Source organism: Mchenga conophoros, linkage group LG22 (genome assembly GCF_057382185.1).
Source record: "Mchenga conophoros isolate Kocher_MC1m ecotype Shallow Benthic linkage group LG22, M_conophoros_male_GT1.1, whole genome shotgun sequence".
In the NCBI taxonomy this organism is placed as follows: Eukaryota; Metazoa; Chordata; class Actinopteri; order Cichliformes; family Cichlidae; genus Mchenga; species Mchenga conophoros.
Genome location: NC_140546.1, coordinates 585,166 through 610,510, shown reverse-complemented (window position 1 = coordinate 610,510; position 25,345 = coordinate 585,166). Strand labels below are relative to the sequence as shown.

The window sequence follows — 25,345 nt, the reverse complement described above, 5'->3', positions numbered from 1 at the left end:
CTTCTACCGCTGCTCCATTGAAAGTGTGCTGACATATTGCATCGGTGTGTGGTTCTCCAGCTGCACCACAGCACACAGAAAGGCACTCCAGAGGGTCATCAACATGGCCCAAAAAATCATTGGACATCCTCTTCCCTCCCTGAAGGACCTGTACAGCACTCGCTGTCTCAAGAGGGCACGCAGCATCCTACGGGACTGCACACACCCAGGACACCGGGTGTTTAAGCTGCTGCCGTCTGGCAGGAGGTTCAGGCTGCTGAGGTCCCGAACAAATAGACTCAAGGACAGCTTTTACAACAGGGCAATAGCCCTGATCAATGTAAATAGCTGACCTGACTAGATACCTCCCTGGACTTTTTAGGGGGAGGTAACAATGTTTAAAACGATAACAATAATATTTATATTTATAACAAGGTGCAATAATAATTAATGTGCAATAATAACAGTGTGCAATACACATACACTTATTCTTCTTTTTTATACTAAGTTAATATACTGTGTTGTGTTGTTTGTTACGTTGTGATGTGTCATATCGTGTCGTGTTGTGTTATATGTAGTGCCGATGTAGGACAGTTTTTCCAATTTCATTGTACTACTGTACTATGTATGACTGTGCAATGACAATAAAGAGTTATCTTATCTTATCTTATTGTAAGTGGGCTAAAGCAGTTAATTAAAAGTAGTCTAACATAAATGTAAATGCTGTAATTTGATTATTTTAATAAACCATGTAACTTGGATGGATTAGATGCTGGCGTGACCACAGTGCACACATCTGCTGTCGCTCACAGCGGTCCAAGGGACGCTCAGGGAGTTTGTGTGTTTGCTCAGACACATGAAAAATTAGAGGGAACATTGGTCAATAATAACATTTAGCTATTAATCATAGTTTTGCTAGATTAAAGGATCTGGCTTGCATCAGTCACATGACTACCATTACCCAATGATCGCCCTTGACAGCAGAGCGCACTGGTTACGAACCAGAAACGAGCTCGCAAAGTGCACTCGCATTTTTTCCACCTGAGAGGTGTGAAACTGTAGGAGAAACAGACAAATTAACTGGGAGATGCAGACTGATGCATCAAAAACCAGTAAGTAACTGTACTGCGTACACTGTAGTCTATAGCACACAGCAGTATTAGCTTATTATGGACACATTGGTAAGTTGTTTTGTGGCAACTGACAATTTGAAACTAATGAGCGTGCTGTGTGTGCAACAGCGTGACAAACATTACCTGTCCTGTTATTAACTGCACAAGTAGTGCTGGTCACAGCTGCTAGCTGGGTAAGGCTGTCAGGGGTCTGTAGCTCTGTCACCGTTTTAGGGAACATGTTTAGTTTTAAAGTAAGTTACAGGTCTTTTCCTGCCTTTGTGGAGGACTTATATTTGACTGAACACTATCTAATATGCATATCCACATAATTATGAATGATTATAATTATGATATTAGGAAAAATCACTGTTTTAAAAATACATTGAGAAACAGATTATATTAGATTTATATTTCAAATAGGACAAAATGCTAATTTTACAGCAGCAACATTATTGTATCTCTACAGTTTAAACATTTAATAAAGTTTCTGCCTGCACAGAGAGGATAGTCAAACAAACTGAATCATCATAAATACATTATTTTATATTTATTACTTTATGTTTTATTCTTACTTTATTATTATTATAGCACTAGGAATAAATAATAAGGGAAGGATTCTGGATCAACACTATGATGCAAAGTTGTGGCCATAGTATATACAGTATTCTGGAGATAATTTAAAATGTCACTGTATGTGTGTGTGTGTTTTATATGTATAGATTTTTTTTAAATTATTACTCATGAAATATCATTTTCCAGATATGCACAGTAAGGACATGAGGAGGAAACAGTGACATAAGTGTAACAGAGTTAGAAAACACCTTAATGAAGTTCCTCAAAATTGATGTGCTTTGTGAATAGTTGGAGCCACCTGGTGGACAAATACCGAACTGCAACGGTTAAGGTTCCAAATTGCTGCACAGCGCATGCCTCAGCAAACGAAAAATACTCCCAAGCTGGTGGTAGGTGCTTGTGAGCGATGGTGTTGTCAATTTTGTATGTGTATTAGTGAAAACATTCTCATACTGGTAATTGTCAACATCTGTTTTGATTGTAAGCAGTACTAGCACATACCTGTACCCTCAAAGTTACAAGCATTTTGATGCATCAGTACTAACTTTCTTCCCGAGTAGAATTTTTAGTTAACATGCTAAGCTAATACTCGTTAGTTAGTTGGGTGCTTTTTGACTTGCACTTAGTTCAACACCTACGCCAGAATGCTGTTTATAGACTTCAGTTCAGCATTCAATACAATCCACCCCTCACAACTCATCAGGAAACTGACAGACCTGGGCATCAGTTCCCTCATCTGCAAATGGTTACTGAACTTCCTGACCAACCGCCCCCAACATGTCCGGCTGGATAACCACTGTTCATCTACAATCACGATGAACACCAGTGTACCACAAGGCTGTGTGATGAGCCCTTTCCTCTACTCCCGCTTCACCCACGACTGCAGACCTGCTGATGGTTCCAACACCATCATTAAGTTTGCAGATGACACCGCGGTGATTGGCCTCATCAGTGACAACGATGAGGCCGCCTACAGGGAGGAGGTGGATCGTCTGGCTGAGTGGTGCGACAGAAACAACCTGCTGCTTAACACCGAGAAGACCAAGGAGCTCATCGTGGACTACAGGAGGAATGCTGACCCACATCCACCCATCCACATTAAGGGGACGGCTGTGGAGCGTGTGAGCAGCTTCAAGTTCCTGGGATTCCACATCTCCGAGGATCTCATCTAGACAACCAACTGCTCCAAGCTGGTCAAGAAGGCTCACCAGCGCCTCTTCGTCTTGAGGACTCTGAGGAAGAACCACCTGTCCTCAGACATCCTGGTGAACTTCTATCGTTGCACCATCGAGAGCATCCTGACCAACTGTATAACTGTCTGGTACGGGAACTGCTCTGCCTCGGACCGGAAGGCGTTGCAGAGGGTCGTGAAAACTGCCCAGCGCATCGCCGGAGCACCACTTCCTGCCATAAAAGACATCTACAGGAAGCGGTGTCTGAAAAGGGCTGGGAAAATCATCAAAGACCCCAGTCACCCATCACATGGACTTTTCACCCTCCTGCCCTCTGGGAGGCGCTACAGGAGCCTCCGGACTAAGACCACCAGGTACCGGAACAGCTTCTTCCCCACAGCTGTCAGACTCCTGAACTCTGCCTCCTGACATCTGACCCACGTTAAACTCATGGACTGAACATACACACACCCACAATGGACAACTGTACCCTCAAACACACAATAATAACATGGACTGAACCACCACTCACAACCACTAGCACTTTATATAGCCTCTGTAGGAATTATATCTCACTTATCTTAACTGCACTACTGTATAGCTCTGTGTAAATAATCATTCTGTACATTTGATAAGTTTTAATCCTACAACTGTTTACAACTTGCATAGTTCCCATTTCTGTATAACTGTATATCTCAGATTCTGTAAAGTTAATTATTTGATATTCTGTATAGTTTTTCATATTTATATCCTGTTCATATCCTGTACATAGCTTGTACTCACTACAACCTGTACATACTTATAGTTATAGAATATTCACAACATACCTCATACCGTGTACATTATAGCATACCATAATAGACCCATTTCTGTAATATACTCACATATCTATATTATTGCTAATATATATTGTAATATATCTATATCACTAAAGCACTTCTTGATGGATGCAAACTGCATTTCGTTGCCCTGTACCTGTGCATGTGCAATGACAATAAAGTTGAATTCTATTCTATTCTATTCTATTGTTTCTCTATGAGATTGTAATTGTTCTAATCCTTGCTAACAGCACTGAATGTTGCAGTTGCTATTCACGCTGTTGATGACAACTGTGTGCTGTTTTCTTTGTATTAGGTAGGCTCTGTTAAGTACAAGCTTTAGTTGATACTGTTGTATAAAAAGCTGTTTTTATATGTTATTGTTGTTCTTGGTTAGGGAAAAGGGAGATATAATGGCTCTCATCTCTCAGTTACCATAAGGAGAAAAATAAATAAACTAGAATAAGTTGCATTTCCTGCGAAAATCCAGTGTGAAAGCCATGTAGTACAATCTGCTGAAAACAGCTGAAAAAGCAGAACTTTCTGCTGAATAGAGGTGAAGAAACTAAAATTTGTGCTTAAAAAAGATGAAGTTAAACTTTCTGCTGAAAAGAGGTGAAGAACCTGAAAATTCTGCTGAAAAGGGTTGAAGAAACTGAAATTTGTGTTGAAAAGACATGAAAAAGTTGCCATGGCCGAGATTCAAACCCAGACCTCCCAGTCTCAAAACAGCTGCTCATCTCACTGAGCTAAAACACAGCTCACCCCGGCGAGCAACATCAGTGAGCACACTCGTAATGTGGTCCTATTCATCGAAATGGGCCAAAAAATGGCATAAAAAGCTTAATAATTCAAAAAGTACAAAAGTTATAAGAACCCAAAGATATAGCAGGAATTAGCAGAAGGAGCGGAACAGTTTAAAGTTTTAATGGTAGAAATTGGATGAAAACTGAGGGAGTAGTTAACCACCAAAGAAACGGAGCAACTAGAACTAGAAAAAGTTGCATTTCCTGCAAAAATGTAGTGTGAATGCCGTGTAGTGGAATCTGCTGAAAACAGCTGAAGAAGCAGAACTATCTGCTGAAAAGAGGTAAAGAAGCTGAAGTTTCTGCTAAAAAGAGCTGAAGGAGCTGAACTTTTTGCTGAAAAGAGGTGAAGAAGCTGGACTTTCAGCTTAAAACAGATGTAGAAGCTTCATTTTCTGCTGAAAAGAGGTGAAGAAGCTGAACTTTGTGCTTAAAACGGGTGTAGGATCTCTTTATTGTGTGAATGTAGTAAGGCATTCACATAATAAAGAGAAACAGGAACACAAGGTAGACGAAAGAATAAAGAGAAACGGGATCTCAATATTGCCACTACATGATAACAGATTTGGTTTCAGCTAGAACTTTTAAAGAAAGACTTTGATGATGTTGTATTGTAGAAATATATATTAGTCTTTTGTTAAGTGTTATGTTTTGAGAAAAAAAAGGAAAATAATAGAATAAAAAAGGAGCCCAGCGTAAAGGCAAGTAAGTAAGTAAGTAAGTAAAACTTTATTTATATAGCACCTTTCAAGATAAAAATCACAAAGTGCTTCACAGAAGCTAAAACCTAAAAATAAAAATCAACTAAAAGCAAGTTTAAAAAGATGGGTTTTTAGCTGTTTTTTAAAAGTGACCACTGAGTCCACAGATCTCAGGCTCAAAGGGAGAGAGTTCCACAATCTGGGGGCCACAGTTCCAAAAGCTTTGTCGCCTTTTGTTTTCAGCCTCGTGTGCTGGACAGCAAGCAATCCCTGGTCACATGACCTCAGGGACCTGCTGGGAATGTATGGATGCAAAAGTTCACTTATATATGTTGGTGCTTGTCCATGCAGGGCCCTGAAAGTCAAGGTCAAAACCTTAAACTGGATCCTGAATTTAACGGGGAGCCAGTGCAGCTGAATCAGCAGGGGTGTGACATGGGAAAACTTGGAGGACTTGGTCAGAAGCTTTGCAGCAGCATTCTGAACAACTTGCAGACGATCCAAAGAGGCTTTACATAAACAAGTAAACAAAGAATTACAATAATGCAGACGAGATGAAACAAATGCATGAATGACAATTTCTAATTCGGAGCGCGATACAATGGGACTCAGCTTAGCAATGTTTCTCAAATGATAAAAACAGGAGCGAACCAAAGATTTTACATGGGCATCCAAAGTCAGAGCTGAGTCAATACTAACACCAAGGCTCCTGATAGACGGTTTTGCAAATGTAGCAAGTGGACCCAAGTTTTCCATAACACTAGGTACAAAAGTTTTAGGAGCACAAACAAGAACTTCAGTCTTCTCCTCATTTAGTTGAAGAAAGTTTCCAGCCATCCAACATCTAATGGAGTCTATGCACTTGTGCAAAATTTGTAGCTTGGAAACATCATGGGGCTTAAAGGAGATATATACCTGAATATCATCTGCATAGCAGTGATACGAAATGTCCTTAAAAGTGCTCAATAAGTGTTGAAGAGGAAGTAAATACAGTAAGAACAATAAAGGCCCCAAAACTGAACCTTGTGGCACACCATAGGCAAGAAAAGTAGAAGAGGAACTGTACTTAGAGGTAGCCACAGAAAAGGATCGTTCATGCAAATAGGATTCAAACCAGTCCAAAGCAGCCCCTGATATACCCACCCAGTCTCTCAGCCTATCTAGCAGAATATGATGGTCCACAGTATCAAAGGCGGAGGTCAGGTCCAACATCAACAGAACGGAGCATTCTCCTGCATCACATCTCATTAAAATGTCGTTGGAGACTCTAAGAAGTGTAGTTTCAGTAGAGTGAGCTCTACGAAAGCCAGATTGGAATTTATCCAGAATGCTGTATTCATCTAGAACAGCTATAAGCTGCTTAGCCACAACCTTTTCTAAAATCTTAGAAATGAACGGTAATTTTGAAATCGGTCTGTAGCTACTGAGAAGAGAAGCATCAAGCTTAGGTTTTTTTAACAGTGGGTGAATAACAGCATTCTTACAATAAACAGGGACCTGACCAGAAACCAGTGAGGTATTAATAATTGTGAGCACACAGGGACCAATAGACTGAAAGACATTTTTAAACAAAGATCCAGGTAAAATATCAAGAGAGCAGAAGGATGCTTTCATTGAATTAACCAACTTGACCAGCTCAGGTAAGGACACAGGTAAAAATCTTTCTAAAATTACAGGCCTAGCTTGAGTTGGAGCAGACAAGAGAGACACAGAAGGAGAGATACTGTTCCTCACGTTACTGACGTTTTCAACAAAGAAAGAAAGAAATTTTTCACAATCTTCATTTGATGAAATTGGGACAGCAGGTGGAGCAGGAGCAACAATATCACTAATGGTGTCGAATAGTACCTTAGGGTTACCTCTGCTCTTAGACACTAAGTCTGAGAAATAGGCCGCCCTCGCATCTCGAACTGAAGTGTTAAAAGAGATGTTATGACCCAGTGATGTGTTTGGTGGTATTTTCCCTTTTCTTTCTTTTTCCCTCTCCTAGAAGGTGGACACCTAGGCGTGGCTGCTAAGTATCCGGGTGGAGTCTTTACCTATCCTCGGATTGGATAATTGATGGACCACCTCCAGTACTTAACGTCCGGATGACAGACACCTGGCAGTGTTTTTTTGGGAACCCCGTTGACTCGATCACGGAGTTGTGTGTGTGATTATTGTAGTGCAGGCTGGAGTATTCACGTGTACCTCTAGCCTTGCCATGTAAATAATTGTAAATAAGTTAACCAGTGGCGGTCACTTTTTTGTTCCTTTATTGTATAACTTTCACTGTCGCAGCCTAGTAGGCGTGAGAAGCCGTTTTCTTTTGTTGAACAAGTTTTCTCCTGTTTTTCGTTAGATAGATAGGTAAGTGACTTGTCTTTTGTTTTGGCTTCTTTTTATTTTGGTGTAGGGAAGACTAGGGATTGTTTTATAGGGAGTTTTGTTTATTGTTTTGGCATTGCTCACTGCTGAGGAAAATAAATGGCTGCTTAAATACTTAAAAAAGGTGTCGTTGTTGGGTTTTTTTTGCGTGGGTGGGAAGTGAGTGGGGCAAACTATTTGTTACGTTTATTTACTTGCCGGGACCAGAACGTAACATATTGGGGGCTCGTCTCTTTTGTGTTCTTTTTTTTTGGCTTTTTTTTCTTGGTTGGCGGTTTTTTCTTGTGTGGGGGGGTGTGTGTGTTAGGATGGAGTTTAAGTTGGAGGACTTCACTCTGAGCCCGTCTGCGGAGAAGTTGGACAGGTGTAAAAAGGCTGACCTCTTGCTTGTTGCTGAATTCTTTGATGTGACTGTGCCGTTGACTGCGAAGAAGAAAGAGCTTAGGGAGCTCCTGTGTGTCCAGTTGACGGACAGGGGGTTGTTTGGTGAGCCGGGTCCTGCAGGGGGGGTTGAGCTGGGGGCTGTTGCTGGTGTTTCTGCCCCACTGAAAAATCTCCCTGTTCCGCCTAGCCCTTCTGTGGAGGAGCTGCAGTTAACGCTGCGCATTAAGGAGGTGGAGCTAAAGAAACAGCAGTTGGAGGTGGACGCTATGCACTTGAGGATCAGGGCTCTGGAGGTAGAGAGGGGAGCCTCTGTGTCTGCCAGCCCTCCTGTACCTCGGTTAGCCCCGCAGTCACCATCCCCGCAGGTACCCTCCCCGGAGTCATCATCCCCGCAGGTACCCTCCCCGGGGTCATCATCCCCGCAGTCGCCATCTCCGCAGCCACCGGCCCCGATGCCAGGTGGTGGCTTTGATGTGAGTAAACACATCAAAATGGTGCCGGCGTTTCGGGAAACTGAGGTGGACTCGTATTTCACAGTGTTTGAACGTATCGCAGGTGCGCTGCACTGGCCAAAGGATGTGTGGTCTCTTTTACTCCAATGTAGATTGGTGGGGAAAGCTCAAGAGGTATGCACCGCTCTTTCTCTGGAGGACAGTTTTGACTATGATACGGTGAAGGCTGCTGTCCTACGCGCTTACGAGCTTGTGCCAGAGGCTTACAGGCAGAGATTTAGGGATGGGAAAAAATCCGCCAACCAGACCTATGTGGAGTTTGCCAGAGAAAAGAAAACTCTGTTTGATAAGTGGTGTCATGCTACAGAAGTAAAAACCTTGGAAGACCTGCGTGAGTTGGTGACGTTAGAAGAGTTTAAAAATCAACTACCAGACACTGTGGTAACCTACTTAAACGAACAGAAGGTTACGACTCTCGCCGCTGCTGCTATACGGGCTGATGAGTTTGTGTTGACACATAAAGTGATGTTTTCGGCTCCTGCTCACAGTTTTTCGTCTTCCGGTGGCCCGCCCCGATGGTCTCCAAGGGGCACCCGCCGTGCCATCCCCTCATCCGTTGAGAACCGCGTGTGTTTTTTTTGCCATGAGCAGGGACACCTTATTGCGGTTTGCCCTGCTCTGAAAAGAAAAGAAATGACCAGGAAGGGTGCATCTCCTTCCCCAATAAACCTTCTACAGATAAACCCTCCTCCTTTGGGGGAGGTGATGGTACCCGAAAATGATAAGGTAGATGAGGAGTTTAAGCCATTTGTGTCACACGGTTTTGTTTCCTTGATAGGGGAAGATCGGCGGGCTCCTGTCAGTATTTTGCGAGACACTGGTGCGAAACAGTCGCTCATTCGTGAGGGGGTTTTACCGTTTTCAGCTCAATCCTATTGTGGGGCTGATGTGTTAGCCTGGGGAGTTAGGATGTGTGTAATACGGGTTCCTTTACATTTGGTGCAGCTTTCGTCTCAGTTTTTGTCTGGTGAGGTTAAGCTTGGGGTGCGACCCCAGTTACCGGTGGCAGGTATTGACATCATTTTGGGAAACGATCTAGCTGGCTGCACAGTTTTTCCGTCGCCAGAAGTAGTTGATATACCACTTACAGATAATAGTGGTTTCGCTTGTGCTACATCAAATGCTGTTCCTTTGTTTCCCGTGTGTGCTGTGACACGTGCGCAGGCACGCAAACAGGGTGACGTGGTGGGTCTTAGCGACTTTTTCTTAAGCGCTTCAGACACACTGAGTTTGCAACCCGCCTGTGAAGGTACCCCTGTCTCTGTATCACTTCAGCCGGATGAGGAGACTATGACTCTGTCAGTAGATAAAGACAAGCTTATAGAAATTCAAAAAAATGATGAGAGCTTGTCATCTTGTTGGGCGTATGTGACCGAGCCTAAGAGTGGGAGATCTGCGTCCTACCTTATTGAGGATGGGGTGCTGATGCGCTACTGGACTCCCAGTTCTGGCTGCACCCATGAGGGAGTGCAGCAGATTGTTGTTCCGCAGTCGCTTCGTCCCCAGGTCCTAAGCTTGGCACATGACCACATTATGTCCGGTCATTTGGGAATCACAAAAACATATAACCGTGTCCTCCGTTATTTCTTTTGGCCTGGTCTCAAATCTGATGTGGTAAGATTCTGCCGCTCGTGTCACACGTGTCAGCTTGCCGGTAAACCAAATCAGGCGATTCCCGCTGCTCCGCTACAACCCATCCCGGTTGTTGGGGAACCTTTTGAACATGTCATTGTTGACTGTGTGGGTCCTCTTCCTAAAACACAGTCCGGAAATCAATACCTACTTACCATGATGTGTATTACCACTCGTTATCCGGAGGCCATTCCACTACGCTCATTAAAAACCCGTGGGATTGTGAAAGCATTAGTTAAGTTTTTTTCCACTTTCGGGTTGCCTAAACGCATCCAAACTGATCAGGGCACAAACTTTATGTCTAAAATCTTTGCCCAGGTCATGACAGAGCTCGGAGTCACTCATCACACTTCAAGCGCATACCACCCGGAGAGTCAGGGTGCATTAGAAAGGTTCCATCAAACCCTAAAAAACATGCTCCGCAAATTTTGCACGGAGTCTGGCCGTGAGTGGGATGAGGGGGTGCCACTACTGTTGTTTGCCGTCAGGGAGACATGTCAGGAGTCTTTGGGGTTCAGTCCAGCTGATTTGGTTTTTGGCCACACGGTGCGCGGTCCGTTACGTCTCCTGAAAGAGAAATTTCTCTCAGATAGTCATCGGCCGAAAGAAAATATTCTGGACTATGTTAGTTTGTTTAAGGAGAGGCTACATAATGCCTGTGCTTTGGCTCGTGACATGCTGGCAAAGGCTCAGGTTAGAATGAAAACACATTTTGATAAGAAGTCTGTAGTACGGATGTTCCAGTCAGGTGACCGTGTGTTGGCTTTCTTGCCGGTTGTTGGTTCTTCCCTGCAAGCAAAGTTTTCCGGTCCGTATGTCATTGAGTGCAAACTAAGTGAGACGGACTATGTGGTGTTAACCCCTGATCGTAAGAGGAAAAGTCGCGTCTGTCACATCAACATGCTAAAGGAATACATTGATCGTGACCGCTCTAGTTTGGCACCTGTTGTGTCACCTATTGTGTCGGTATCCGTTTCTCCACCCTTGTATAGTCCCGGCGATGACGGGTTGGATGACAGGCACACCTCTGTTTCGGGTGCGCGTCTTGGGAACTCTGAAATCTTGGCTGACTTGGATGCCTATTTGGCGCCCCTGTCTGATCCCGCTAAGTCTGATGTCCGTGAGCTCATTACAAACTACTCTGCTCTTTTCGGTGACATCCCCACTCAAACGCATGTATTAAGTCATGATAGTGATGTGGGTGACCATAAGCCCATAAAGCAGCATGCATACCGGGTAAATCCCACTAAGCGGGCCATTATGCAGCAAGAAGTCCAGTATCTTCTTGACCACGGTTTTGCTTTCCCCAGTAATAGCTCTTGGAGCTCACCATCACTTCTCGTTCCAAAATCCGATCAAACTCCCCGTTTCTGTAATGATTTCCGAAAAGTAAATGCTGTTACGAAACCCGATTCGTTTCCTCTCCCACGTATGGATGATCTGGTCGATCGTGTGGGTTCGGCAAACTTTGTAACCAAACTTGACCTCTTAAAAGGGTACTGGCAGGTCCCCTTAACTCAACGCGCATCAGAAATCAGTGCCTTTGTTACACCCGATCATTTTTTGCAATATACCGTCATGCCGTTCGGGTTGAGAAATGCCCCCGCCACATTTCAACGACTGATGAACACTGTGTTACAGGGAGTCGTAAATTGCGAAGTGTATCTGGATGATATAGTGGCCTATTCCTCCACCTGGACTGAACACCTCAAGATTCTCAGGGAAATATTTGACCGGTTGCATGATGCCTCTCTGACACTGAATCTGGCTAAGTGTGAATTTGGAAAGGCGGTTGTAACTTATCTAGGGAAACAAGTAGGACAAGGTAGAGTCCTCCCTGTTGCTGTGAAAGTGCAGGCAATAGTAGACTTTCCAGTTCCACAGACTCGCCGGGAGCTGCGGCGTTTTTTGGGCATGGTAGGTTATTACCGTGGGTTCTGCAAAAACTTCTCTGAGGTAGTAGCCCCGTTAACCAGTCTTGCCAGTCCAAAATCGCCATTTGTGTGGACAGAGAAATGTCAGTTCGCTTTCGAAGCTGCTAAAGCTCTCCTTTGTAGTGCTCCGGTGTTGGCCGCCCCTGATTTTACACATCCGTTCAAGCTTGAGGTGGACGCCAGTGTTTTGGGGGCAGGTGCAGTGCTCGTGCAGGAGGATGACAATGGCATTGACCACCCAGTCTGCTTCTTTTCTAGAAAATTTCTAAAACACCAACTGCATTACAGCACGATTGAAAAGGAAGCCTTAGCCTTGCTATTGGCCTTGCAGCACTTTGAAGTGTACCTGGGATCTAGTCCTGTTCCAACCATTGTGTTCTCTGACCATAACCCTCTCCAGTTTCTATCTCGGATGCAAAACAGTAACCAGCGCCTTATGCGTTGGTCCCTACTCCTTCAGGACTTCAACATTGAGATCCGATATAAAAAGGGCTTAGAGAACGTTATGGCTGATGCCCTCTCTAGGGCTTAAATCAAACATCTTTGTGTGGGGTTGGATGTTTGATTTTTTTTGGGTGGGGGAAACTGTTATGACCCAGTGATGTGTTTGGTGGTATTTTCCCTTTTCTTTCTTTTTCCCTCTCCTAGAAGGTGGACACCTAGGCGTGGCTGCTAAGTATCCGGGTGGAGTCTTTACCTATCCTCAGATTGGATAATTGATGGACCACCTCCAGTACTTAACGTCCGGATGACAGACACCTGGCAGTGTTTTTTTGGGAACCCCGTTGACTCGATCACGGAGTTGTGTGTGTGATTATTGTAGTGCAGGCTGGAGTATTCACGTGTACCTCTAGCCTTGCCATGTAAATAATTGTAAATAAGTTAACCAGTGGCGGTCACTTTTTTGTTCCTTTATTGTATAACTTTCACTGTCGCAGCCTAGTAGGCGTGAGAAGCCGTTTTCTTTTGTTGAACAAGTTTTCTCCTGTTTTTCGTTAGATAGATAGGTAAGTGACTTGTCTTTTGTTTTGGCTTCTTTTTATTTTGGTGTAGGGAAGACTAGGGATTGTTTTATAGGGAGTTTTGTTTATTGTTTTGGCATTGCTCACTGCTGAGGAAAATAAATGGCTGCTTAAATACTTAAAAAAGGTGTCGTTGTTGGGGTTTTTTTGCGTGGGTGGGAAGTGAGTGGGGCAAACTATTTGTTACGTTTATTTACTTGCCGGGACCAGAACGTAACAGAGACTAAAAGGTCCTTTAGATAAAGGAGATGGACATGCAAACGCGTTTTCCTCCATAAACGCTCAACCTTACGGCAGCAACGCTTTAAGAAGCGAATGCTGTCATTTAACCAGGGAGACGACTTTGAAACCGGAACTAGTCTAACTTTGACAGGACAAACATTGTCTAAAATACAAAGACAATGATTATTAAAAGGATTTGTTAAAAAATGAACATCATTATAGGGAGATAAAACTAAATTAAAAGCATCGGAAAATTTAACAGCACTAGAGGAAGTTAAGATGCGAGAGCTAACCACGTGTCGAATAGGAGAGAAGGACAAATGAAAAGACAGATTAAAAAGAATACAATGATGATCCGAAATAAAAATGTCCTCAGTACAAATAAAATCAATGTTTAAACCTAAAGTAAAAACAAGGTCCAGTGTGTGTCCTTTGGTGTGTGTGGGACCAGACACATGCTGAGTAAAATGAAAAGAATCCATGACGCTAAGGAAACCTCTGGCAAAGAGGTCAGAGTCATCATCAACGTGTATATTAAAATCCCCGACTATAACCAGTCTGGACAGCTTCAAAGTCGAGGATAAAAAGTCACTGAACTCCTTTAAAAACATAGTGTTTAGGCCAGGTGGACGATACACTACAGCGCAGTAAAATGGATCTTTATTTCCAATTCTAACCAGCTGTAGTTCAAAGGATGAAAAATGTCCGACCAACACTGCGCGACAGTAAAACCGGCTTCCAAACACCGCAGCGACACCTCCTCCTCGACCCGACGTCCGAGGCTGGCTGATGAATGAGTACCCACTCGGACAGAGTTCAATGAAGGATGAAAAGTCACCATCGCGCTGCCAGGTTTCGGTTAGAAATAAGAAGTCCAGTTTCTTGGAAAGAATAAAATCGTTCAGCAGGAACGTTTTATTAGTCATTGATCGAGCGTTGAAAAGCGCCACTCTCAGCGAAGTAGAAGACATATTATTAACAGAAGCGGCCCGATTTAGGGGACGAAGAAACAGAGAGTTTGATCCGCGACGTTCATAAATTCCACTCACCGCGGGGATGGAAGGCCAAACAACAGGAGAGTCTGGATGAACACTCCTGAGGTAGCGCCGTCTCATAGATCCAGGCACAGTTAGTCCCGGCTTCCAGAACAGTCTGAGTTTTACCTGGACACCTGCTCTTTTCCCTCTCCTTCTCCGTGACTTGCGCGGACACAGAAAGGCGCCACTGATGACACCTAACGAAGATCCAGACACCGGTGTCGGCAGCGGAGGATGGAAAATACCGCAGGAGGATAAGGCATCTTGACTTATCATAGAGGATCGGATGGATAATAGCGTCAGGCGATCATAGACAAGGGCAGCCAACACATTAGTGACAAAAAGCGAAAGCAAAAAGGCCGAAAAAAACAGCACAGAGAAACCACGGCCGGCAGCGGCAAAGCCAAACACAGGCGCCATCATACCGGAAGTCCAGCGTCTCAATGCTGTCCTTTCTACATGGGCATATCACACCACATGCACCATAGACTCTCAGAACAGCAACAACTACATAAGGAGCTGTGTGAGGCTGTGGATCCCTCAGCAGCTGGATTACAAAGAGCACAGGTAACAATAACACCTGTACCAGTTGTTGCATTGCAGAGATATTCAAGTATAAAAACAATAATAAACACAATGTTTTGGTTCTATAACGGTTTCTATTATTACTTTATTATGGATTGGGTGCAGGAGTTTTTGAGTGTGGATAATTAAAGAACAGATTAATACAACAGCAAATTGTGCCTTGTTCTCAGATGGACAGCAAGTGGAGAGTAATAGATGAGATGATGAGATGAAGGAAGAGAGGCAAAGAGTGAGTCACAGGCAGAGTCTAGTTTTTTCTCACAGTTTGTTGCCTTATAGTTCCACGCACTGTCACCAATCTTTGAATTATATTATTATCTCATAACACTTGATCAGCTCCCATCTCTCCTGTGGACTCTTTAACGTCTACAGTCTCAGATCAGTGGAGCCCTGCCCTCCAGCACTATCATCAGCAGGAGCAACATTGTACCCATCAGGTAAAACATGGCCTACGTTTGCTTTGTCCCCACCTGATGACAGTGATATAGTATGATAAGATTCCATATTAGATTCTAGATGGAATGTGTGTTGTTGTTATTCAGCCTGGTTCTATGTGCCCCTTTTTTTAACTTTGAGCACCCGCTCCTTTAAACATCTCTACACAGCCCTGGTCTCCACAGATGAGGGACCAAACCACATCATCTGACAGGATGGTGTTTCTGAAGTTTTTGTTTCGATTTTATTTGATTCGTATTTGTTAGAACAATAAAGAAGCTCAGTCTAATGAAATTGATTCATTGCAACACTACTGAGTCATTGATTTTTGCTTTTATGATTTTCATAGGAAGGCTTCTGCTCTGATTCTGTTTTTGGGTCATGGCTTTATTGTTAGTCTCAATACTGACAGTCAACTCTCTCTAAACCAGACTCTCAACTTCAGGTTCTTAAACACACTCAGATAAAAACGTGCATTACACATGTCATGTTACTGTTCAAAACAAAACGATCCCTGCCAGTGCCACTTCCTTCACTCAGAGACGTCATCAGATTTTGATAATAAAATGGTGAGCTATGAAATAAAATCACAGTGAAGTTCATGTAGCACAGAGATGAATGTTTAATGTTGATTAATGAGAGACTCAGCAGCAGATCAGAATCAAGCAGAAGAACATTTAGACATTTTCTGCATCAGCACACGAAGATATGCATATTCAGTCTGAGCTGCTAGAGCTTTACAGCTGGGCTTCATTCACTGCTTTCAGGAACAAGTTGTACATAGAAAATCTATCACACTGAAAATTATTCTGAGGAAATGGTTCAGCTGATTTTCAACCATTTTTGCAAATTTCATCAGAGCACCTGTAAAAATAACTATCTTAGTATTACTAATTAGGGGTATGCCATATCACATCATTCACGATTCATGATGATTCATGGTGGCCGGGTCGCGGGTGCAGCAGCCTAAGCAGAGAAGCCCAGGCCTTCCTCTCCCCAGCCACCTCCTCCAGCTTGTCCGGGGGAACACCCAGGCGTTCTCAGTCCAGCTGAGAGATATAAACTCTCCAGGTTGTCCTGGGTCTGCCCTGGGGCCTCCTCCCAGTGGAATATGCCCGGAACACCTCACCCAGGAGGCATTCTGGTCAGATGCCCAAACCACCTCAACTGGCTCCTTTCGATGTGAAGGAGCAGCAGCTCTTCTCTGAGCTCCTCCCTGATGGCTGAACTTCTCACCCTATCTCTAAGGTGAGAGGCCAGCCACCCTTTGGAGGAAGCTCATTTCCACCGCTTGTATTTGTGATCTCGTTCTTTCGGTCACTACCCACAGCTTGTGACCATAGGTGAGGGTAGTGAGGGTTGTATGGGATCTAATGGCCCGTAGCAATGGGCCAGACACCCCATACTCCCGCAGCACCTACCACAGGACACCCAGAGGGACACGGTCGAATGCCTTCTCCAAGTACACAAAACACATGTAGACTGGTTGGGCAAACTCCCATGTCTGTGAAGGTTCTCAGTCATCCAGGTCATCGTAGTCAAAGGAGCTTGCAAAGAAAAGCGTCTGGACTTCTTTAAGTTGCTTGAAGACGTTTCACCTCTCATCCGAGAAGCTTCTTCAGTTCTAAGGTCAAATGGTGGAGAGTCCCAGATATAAACCTAGTGGGAGTTTCCCCCCACAGAGGGACAAAAGGACCCCCTGATGATCCTCTAATCGCCTGAGCCAAGGTGTGAAACTGGGCGTGGGTCCCAATCAGCCAGAGTTTCGGGTGTGTTCATTGTGAAACCTGGCCCCACCTTATCATGCGAATTCCTGAGGTCAGATGGCCCAGGATGTGAGTGGGCGTTAAGGCGTCTGGGAAGGGATCTCAAAACTGGATTATAGATGGCAGAGAGTTGGTGTCATAAGCCCCGCCTCTGTTCAAAGATGGTCGCTCACAGTGGACATAGATGGCTTCTTTCACTCCTCTTTCAAACCATCTGTCCTCTCTGTCCAAAATGTGAACATTGGCATCCTCAAAAGAGTGACCTTTATCCTTAAGATGCAGATGGACTGCTGAGTCTTGTCCTGTGGAGGTGGCTCTTCTGTGTTGTGCCATGCGCTTGTGAAGTGGCTGTTTGGTCTCTCCAATGTAGAGGTCTGAGCATTCCTCGCTGCACTGTACAGCATACACCACATTGTTAAGTTTGTGTTTTGGCGTTTTGTCTTTCGGGTGAACCAGTTTGTGTCTGAGCGTGTTGCTGGGTCTGAAATACACTGGGATGTCATGCTTGGAGAAAACTCTCCTGAGTTTCTCTGATACACCGGCTACATAGGGGATGACAATGTTGTTGCGTCTGTCCTTCTTATCCTCCCTCGCTGGTGTCTGGTCTTCTTTTCTGTGCCTCTTTGCTGACTTTAAGAACGCCCATTTAGGATAGCCACACGTTTTGAGTGCTTCCTTTACATGTGTGTGTTCCTTCTTTTTCCCTTCGGGCTTAGAGGGAACATGTTCTGCCCGGTGGTGTAGGGTCCTAATTACTCCACGTTTGTGCTCCAGAGGGTGATGGGAGTCAAAAAGGAGGTACTGGTCCGTGTGTGTGGGCTTCCGGTAAACTTCGATGTTGAGTTTGCCGTTCTCTTCAATGTGCACAGCGCAGTCCAGGAAAGGCAAACAGTTGTCCTTTGTGTCTTCCCTGGTGAACTTGATATTTTTATCCACAGCGTTAATGTGCGCAGTGAAGGATTCCACTTCTTGTGTCTTGATTTTGACCCAGGTGTCGTCCACATATCTGTACCAGTGGCTGGGTACTCTTCCTTTGAAAGAGCCAAGAGCCTTCCTTTCCACTTCCTCCATGTAAAGGTTGGCTACAATAGGTTACACGGGGGAGCCCATGGCACAGCCATGTTTTTGTCTGTAAAAGCCTTCGTTGTACTTGAAATATGTAGTGGTGAGGCAGAGGTCTAACAGTGTGCAGATCTGATCGGGTGTGAAGTTGGTCCTGTCCTCCAAGGAGCTGTCTTCTTGTAGTCGTTTTCTGACAGTCTCCACGGCCTCCGTGGTGGGTATGCAAGTGAAGAGAGAGACTACATCAAAGGACATCAAACTCTCAACTAACGGACAGACTCTCCTTTCCAGCACCCTGGCATAGACTTTCCCAGGGAGGCTGAGGAGTGTGATTCCCCTGCAGTTGGAACACACCCTCCGCCCCCCGCCCCCCGGCAAAGTAGATGTATGCCATACTTCGCGGAAAATGACCAGGCTGGCCTAGAACTCTTTACAAGAGAAAAGGACCCAAAAGGACCCATTTTTCACAATAAAGTTATTGCACTCAAAGCTACCGTGTATTTTTCTGTATTTTGTCATATCGTGAAATTTAGTGCTATCGTGAGAATACACTGATAATATTTAATCACTCATCATAATATTGTGATATTATGTGTGGGCAATATCACCCATCCTAGTTTTATTACTATTTTCTGCAATTGTCTTCAAATGTTATATTTTCCTAACTCGTCTATTAATGACAGTACAGGGTAGGGTGAAAACAGGTCCATTGTTGTTGATATCATGATGTTATAATTAGAGATGGACCGATCCGATATTACGTATCGGTATCGGTCCAATACTGACTCAAATTACTGGATCGGATATCGGCGAGAAATAAAAAATGTAATCGATCCATTAAATATCAAAAAAGCACCTCACAAAACTTGCTACATGGCGTAACTCGGCTCATAACCGTAGCACCTCGCAGCAGTATGCATCACGTGATAGAGCGGCTGTGTGTATTTGTAGCCTCACCAGCATTTCATCTCCGAGGAAGTTATCCCAGAGAGAAGTAAAGCAAGTGTGTAAGTTCATCTCTGAATGTTTGTAAAGCATTCCAGTGTTAAGCTTAACAGATATATGGAGCGACTGCCTCTCTCTCTCCTGATGCTACTTCAATCGTGAAACTGCTTAATGATCAGCTGATCGGCTTTTGTGTCGCGACTCCGTCTGTCTTCTTTGTTTTTGGCCCACTTCTCACCAGAAAGAGGAAACCAGCGGCTGAACAACAGCAGCACTTTTAAGCTTGATAAGCTGTTGTTAGAATTTATTTAATATTACTTTCTACACCAGGATCTTTTTCTACAGCTGACGGCTGGTAACTATGCAGGGGCAGATCTAGCAAAGTTTAGCCAGGTGGGCGATAGGGCATGAACAGGGAAAAGGGGGCACAAAGACATAATTTTCTTTCTTATTCTCATTTAAAATTTCTAGCTTTTAATAAATAATTATCTGACTCTTACACCCAAAGTTTTAATCTGATGTATAATATATAGAAGTCCATTACTGTATATAGTAACTGTTAAGTCTAATATACCCTAGTAAGCTATAGTACTTTTTCCTTTGGGAAAGTACCATCTGTGAATTTTGCAATTCTGTTGAAGAAAGACGTTGAATCTATTTAATTATTCTTGAAAAAATAATTTATTTCTGTGCATTTTTCCCCCTGCATCAAATTAAATTTGATTACATCGATTAAGCATCATGAGGTGGAGGGTGGGGGGTGGTTCCCTATTTTTTTTTGCTGGGAACTTGCAACCCTATTAGTTAGGTTGCTTAATATTTCTGCTAAGTACTCTTTAAAATACCAGAATAGGGAGGATGGAGTAGGTTTAAGTTTATTAGATTGATCAGTATTGCTGAACTATGAAATATTTTGGGCGCAGTGTATTTTTTACATACAGGTATAACAGAATAGCTTTAGTGTTGTTATTTATTTAAACTTGAGTATAAACATATACAAAATGCAGCAAGATATTAAAAAAACGTTTTATTGATTAAAAAAAACACTATATCGGATTCCTATCGGTATCGGCAGATATCCAAATTTATGATATCGGTATCGGACATAAAAAAGTGGTATCGTGCCATCTCTAGTTACAATGTACTCACACAGAGGCAGTTCATCAACAGTACTGTCATTGCTGCAGCAGAAAGAAGATGAAGAGGTCACTTTATGTGACAAATTGGTTTGGCCATAATGAACACCATGTTCGAACATAAGAGTGTCCATAAGTGCACATGGCACCAGGACGCTCTGGGCCGCAGGTCAATGATCGATTTTGTAATCGTATCACCAGACTCGAGTGTCTAGTCATATTCTGGATATGTAAAGAGAGGGGCTGAGCTGTCAACAGATCACCACCTGGTGGTGAGTTGAATCAGGTGGAGGGGGAGGACGATGGACAGAGATTGTGCGCCTAAACGTATAGTGAGGGTGTGCCCCGGTCTCCGAGATCTTTATCGTACACCTCCGGCAGAGCTTCAGCAGCATTCTGAGGGAGACTGCGGACATTGAGTCCGAATGGACCATGTTCCGCACCTCCATTGCCGAAGCTGCTGCACTGAGCTGCGGCTGAAAGGTGGTTGGTGGCTGTCGTGGTGGTAACCCCCAAACCAAATGTTGCCTGTTCTGACAGGGTCCTGCTGTTGTTGCCTCCCTATCTCTCTCTTTTTCCTTTGACCGTTTCTCTTTGTGTGTGTGTGTGTGTGTGTGTGTGTGTGTGTGTGTGTGTGTGTGTGTGAGAACTCTTGTTCTCGCCAGCTACACCTGCCAACAATCACCTGCTGCTGATGAGCCCATTATCTGTGCCCTATTTAACAGGGTGGCTGAACCTTATTTGATGCTGGATTGTTGTGTAGCATCAGTCAGTGAACCCCGTCTCGTACAACTCTGAAAAGTAAGAAGTTAATCATTTTGTTTTGTCTTCTGTTCAGGAAACTTTTGGAGTGGTGTTTATGTGCGTGTGCCGGCTGACTGGATCACACCCACAAAATGAGAAAATGTAACTCAAACCCCGTGCAAGGCAGTTTCAAAAAAAAACTGCAGAAAATGGCATTATTCACACTAACACCACTAACCCTTTCAACAGGTAGTGTAAATGCTAGCTAATTTCCAGATTTTCTCTCTCACCTGCCTTGCCATCATATATGAAGGTTGTCTCAACATTGAACTTGAGGCACTCTGCCAGCTTCCTGTGGATGCTCTCACCCGCCTTCAGCTCATCAGTGTCCGTATGCTTCCCTTCTTTTCCTGAAAGGCAGAGAAAAACAATTCAAAGCACTGAAAAAAAAACAAAAAACTTGGGGTCCACCATCCACGGAGAGTGCAGTCAGGGTGGGCTGGGTGGAGTTGAGCGTCAGGAGTGACTTGTGACAGAAAGATAGCAACAAGAGCAAAGGGGAAGGTTTGTTATTCACGGTGCTCTTGCATTTGGAGTTAGTTTTGTGGTCTAGTTCCTTTTCATGGCTTTTTCAGAAACATTCAAGGCTTTTCACAATACTGTAGCTTCATGAGAACACTCTGTGGGGCACCTGCTAAATTCAGTGTGTTGAGTTCTGCTTTGTGTTTTCCATTTCAGAAGATTGTCCCCTTGGTCGATATGATCCTGTTGAACTCTCAGCTCTAAAGTTTCTGAAACTTTCATTATTATTAGGATTTGCTCATTTAAAAACAGTCAAATTCTTTCAGATGTTCCTTTTTTCAGTGAGAATTTCTTTCAGGGCACTGTCTGTGTTTCACTTGGTATGATGTGATGCTGAGTGCACAGTGGACACTTCTGCCTCCTGTTTGCATGAGTTTTCTGTTCAGTTTCTCACTGATGACTCTGTAAAGTTAGGGTGTTTCATTCTTACTGTAGATGAGCAACAGCCTTCCTGGAATTCCCTGAAAGACGCCGCTGTAGACAACGGTCAGACAGTCTGCACAGCCCTGGTAAACATCTGCTCGGCCCTGATCATTGTATGGAGACACCAACCCGCCAAACTCCATAACTCCTAATGGGAACGCATTTAAAAAAATCATTAACATCTCACCACAATAATGACTAACAGTTGAGACCTCGTTGGAAGATTTTGTTTTCCTCTTTAAGTAGTTCCCTGTCACGGTCCGTCACGAGTGGAGAATGCGTGTAATGGACCCAGGTGCGTACACGAGTGAGCAGACGGGAGTGAGCTTTAACAGAAGGCGAGCCTTTAATATGGCTGAAAACAAGGTGTACAAATACAGCAGGGATAACGTGGCTAAACAGAAACCTAAACTGGGAACAAACGATGGTGAGGCTATGGCTTGGAGGACAACAGACCAGGCATGGAAACACGGAGGGTGGGAACACAGACGACGCAACACAGACTGTAAGAAACACAGAGACTAAATACACATGAGGGATGATCAGGGAAAGTGGCCACACATGGGAACGCAGCTGACACACATGAACTTAACGACAGGACAGGAGGAGTGAAACTGAATACACTGACAGTGAATGCAGGCCTTCAAAGTAAAACAGGAAACATGAAACATGAGACATGAACCGGGGAGACGTAGTACAGGGGGAGGTGACAATACTGACAGCATGAACTTGACAGTACAAGACGCACAGACATAAACACACGAAGGGCAAGGGAGACGTAATGCCTGGGTGATATATACAAATGGCTGGACTACCTTAATGAACCTAAACAATCAATAAACATCAAAATAGACTAAAAACAAAACACCGGGTCGCACGACCCAGGACCATGACAGTTCCCCATGACTGATGCTGTTAGGTTTTGTATTGTTGATTGTCATTTATGCTTAGAAACATTTACTCATATATGCTTAGAAGTATATAATCATTTGTAGATTGAAAGAATGTCTCATGAGGGGAGTGCGTTCACTCCTCTAAAGAGTGTTCTGGCATAGATCACACCTCCTAGCTTGCTGATATATGGGTTACCAAACACACGTATATCTCTTTAAGTATAAGAGCTCTTTGTTCAGATAGATCTGCTAGACGCCTGGCACCAGCTAGCACCAGAGTCTTCACAGGGTCACATCTTGACCCTACACACACACACACACACACACACACACACACACACAGGCAAGGTACTCTTTGTGTGTATGTAGACGTCATATGTTAATGAACCTATGCAGATTCATGTAACCTCAATAAAAGAACAGTGGTACGGGAGAACGGACGAGAGCAACTGGGGTCAAGCGAAGGAACGGCGCCTGTCCGGTTTTCTCTCCCGTGCACGAGAAACATGAAGAAGCTTGCCTACTTGTGTCTTGCTTTGCTGTGTAATTATATTGTCCTCAACGTTCCAGCAGATAGGTTCAAGCTACAAACCTATCAGATGCTACAGACAGACAGGCGTCCCCCTAAAAAAAAGTTCTGTAGTTTAGTTTGGAGATCAGAAACTCCAATTTCTGCCTTTTTTAAGTACAAATTTTGTAATATACAAAAGGGAATTTTAAAAGAAAATTTTCCTGTGGTTGAGGTTTTACCAATATGTCAACATTCTGATCTCTAAAAACCTAACTGACAACTTTAATTACCTAACACTTGATAAATAAAAAGTGGAAGTTTAAAAAAAAATCCTTTTCACAAGGGTCTGGTCTAACTCTCTTGGCCACTGGTATGTTAGCTACCTTGTGGCCATACTGAGAACATTGCTGTGCTCTGTGGTGTTATCTCAGTAGGTCAGACATCATGGTAGCAGTGTTAGTGTTTGTTTTTTCTTTTTATTGCTGTGAATCATCAGAACAAACCTCTCACTTCCAACCAAAATCAAACAACATTAGGAAAGTTGTTTTTATACTTTGAAAAATCTTTTAATTACATTTCTCTGGCTGCTTTCACATCCAAATGTCTTAATAAAAGGTCTAGTCTGGGCCTGTTTTGGACTTACCAGGGCTGTCCAGAACCATGCTGTGGTTGGAAGTCTCGGGATCAGGAATGGACATGTTGACTTGAAACACAAGACATTTTCCAGAGCTGTAAACAAAATAAATAAAGTAAAAAAAACTTTTGCAGAAAGTAAGCAGGTACTGAACTGCTGTTTGTCCTCAGTTTGACAAACTTACACTATGTTTCTCTCGATGAACAGAAAGGTTTCATTGTTGAATGCCTCCTTCATCTCCATCAGGGAGCTGTTGGCATGCTTCACCAACCTCAGACCTGCTGGATAATCTGAGAACGCTTCCACCAGAACCCATCGTGACTCAAACACCTGTGAGGAGGAACTAGGGTAAACCCACAAGCATTTGTTTTCTGGATTTATTACAGTTTCCTAATATTACTTGAAATGTAGGTAAAGTAGAACCGTGTGGTAGCATCTGCGCTTAAACTGCATAGGAGATACAAATAATACTGCAAATACTTTTTAATGTAATGAATACCTTGAAGACATTTTAAAGAAAGGAAAAACATTTAACCTTCTTACGCTGTAATTGCCTTGACTGTATGCTTTTTTTCCAGAATGCATTGAATGTTCATAGTACTTAAAACTCTATTTTTAAATTAGCCTTAATTGAGCAGATTTTTGCACAGCAGACCGAAAAATTACCAAATATATTTTTGTAGCCTCCTTTCACTGTAAAGAGGTATCAGTCAACAAGTAGTGACTTGGCAGATGTTTCTGTGAGTTCCCACCTTGTGCAGTACCTCCTGTCGCAACTTCGGTGGGAGGTCACATTCCTTTGCGGCAGCTTCAGCACTGCAGCTCTGCAGAATCAGAGCCAGCAGAAAAACTCTGAACAAAAGCTGCATCCTGGATCAGGAGGGCCTGCTGTGTTTGTGAGATCTGGAGGGAAGAAGCTCTGAGGTAAACTCGGAGAGAGGCGTCTCATGAAGACTGCAGACTGAGCACAGCTGGTCCAAAGAGTCTGTTTGCTTTTTTATAGAAGATAAACTGAACTCTGAACTGCAGGATGCAGCAAACCACACACTGCTGTAAATATTATGTTCAGCACTTACACATGTATTGATTTGCGTTTGGTTTTTTTTACTGATAGTACTGCTGTAAATATTACTATTATTACTTCATATTTTTACAAGCTCATTTATTTTATTTAGCAGCATGTTTCCCACTTAGCTGCATCACACCTACTCTGTCAGTGTTTGAACTGACCAGTTCAATTCAGTTTCATTTATACAAATCACAACAACAGCTCCTCAAGGTGCTAGGAGAGTGTCAATGGAAAACTGTACTGAGTAGTCAGTATAAGCTTTTAGTGATATAAGTTTATTGATGAT

The 25,345-nt window shown here is 43.5% G+C and overlaps 1 protein-coding gene across 2 annotated transcripts in view; it reads right to left on the bottom strand.

The window, feature by feature from the left end:
* LOC146548433 (saxitoxin and tetrodotoxin-binding protein 2-like) overlaps window positions 1-24,968 on the bottom strand; it is a 30,085-nt gene extending 5,117 nt beyond the window's left edge. The window contains exons 1-5 of one of the 2 annotated variants that reach the window (XM_085261369.1): window positions 24,743-24,968; window positions 24,175-24,320; window positions 24,000-24,085; window positions 21,960-22,100; window positions 21,238-21,357 (exon numbers count right to left, since the gene is read on the bottom strand). In XM_085261369.1, coding sequence (XP_085117495.1) covers window positions 21,238-21,357; window positions 21,960-22,100; window positions 24,000-24,085; window positions 24,175-24,320; window positions 24,743-24,859 — 610 coding nt within the window. In that variant the 5' untranslated portion in view covers window positions 24,860-24,968. The remainder of the gene's footprint in view (window positions 1-21,237; window positions 21,358-21,959; window positions 22,101-23,999; window positions 24,086-24,174; window positions 24,321-24,742) is intronic. The other variant, XM_085261370.1, reaches the window with a different exon arrangement.
* Between the last annotated feature and the right edge of the window lie 377 nt (window positions 24,969-25,345).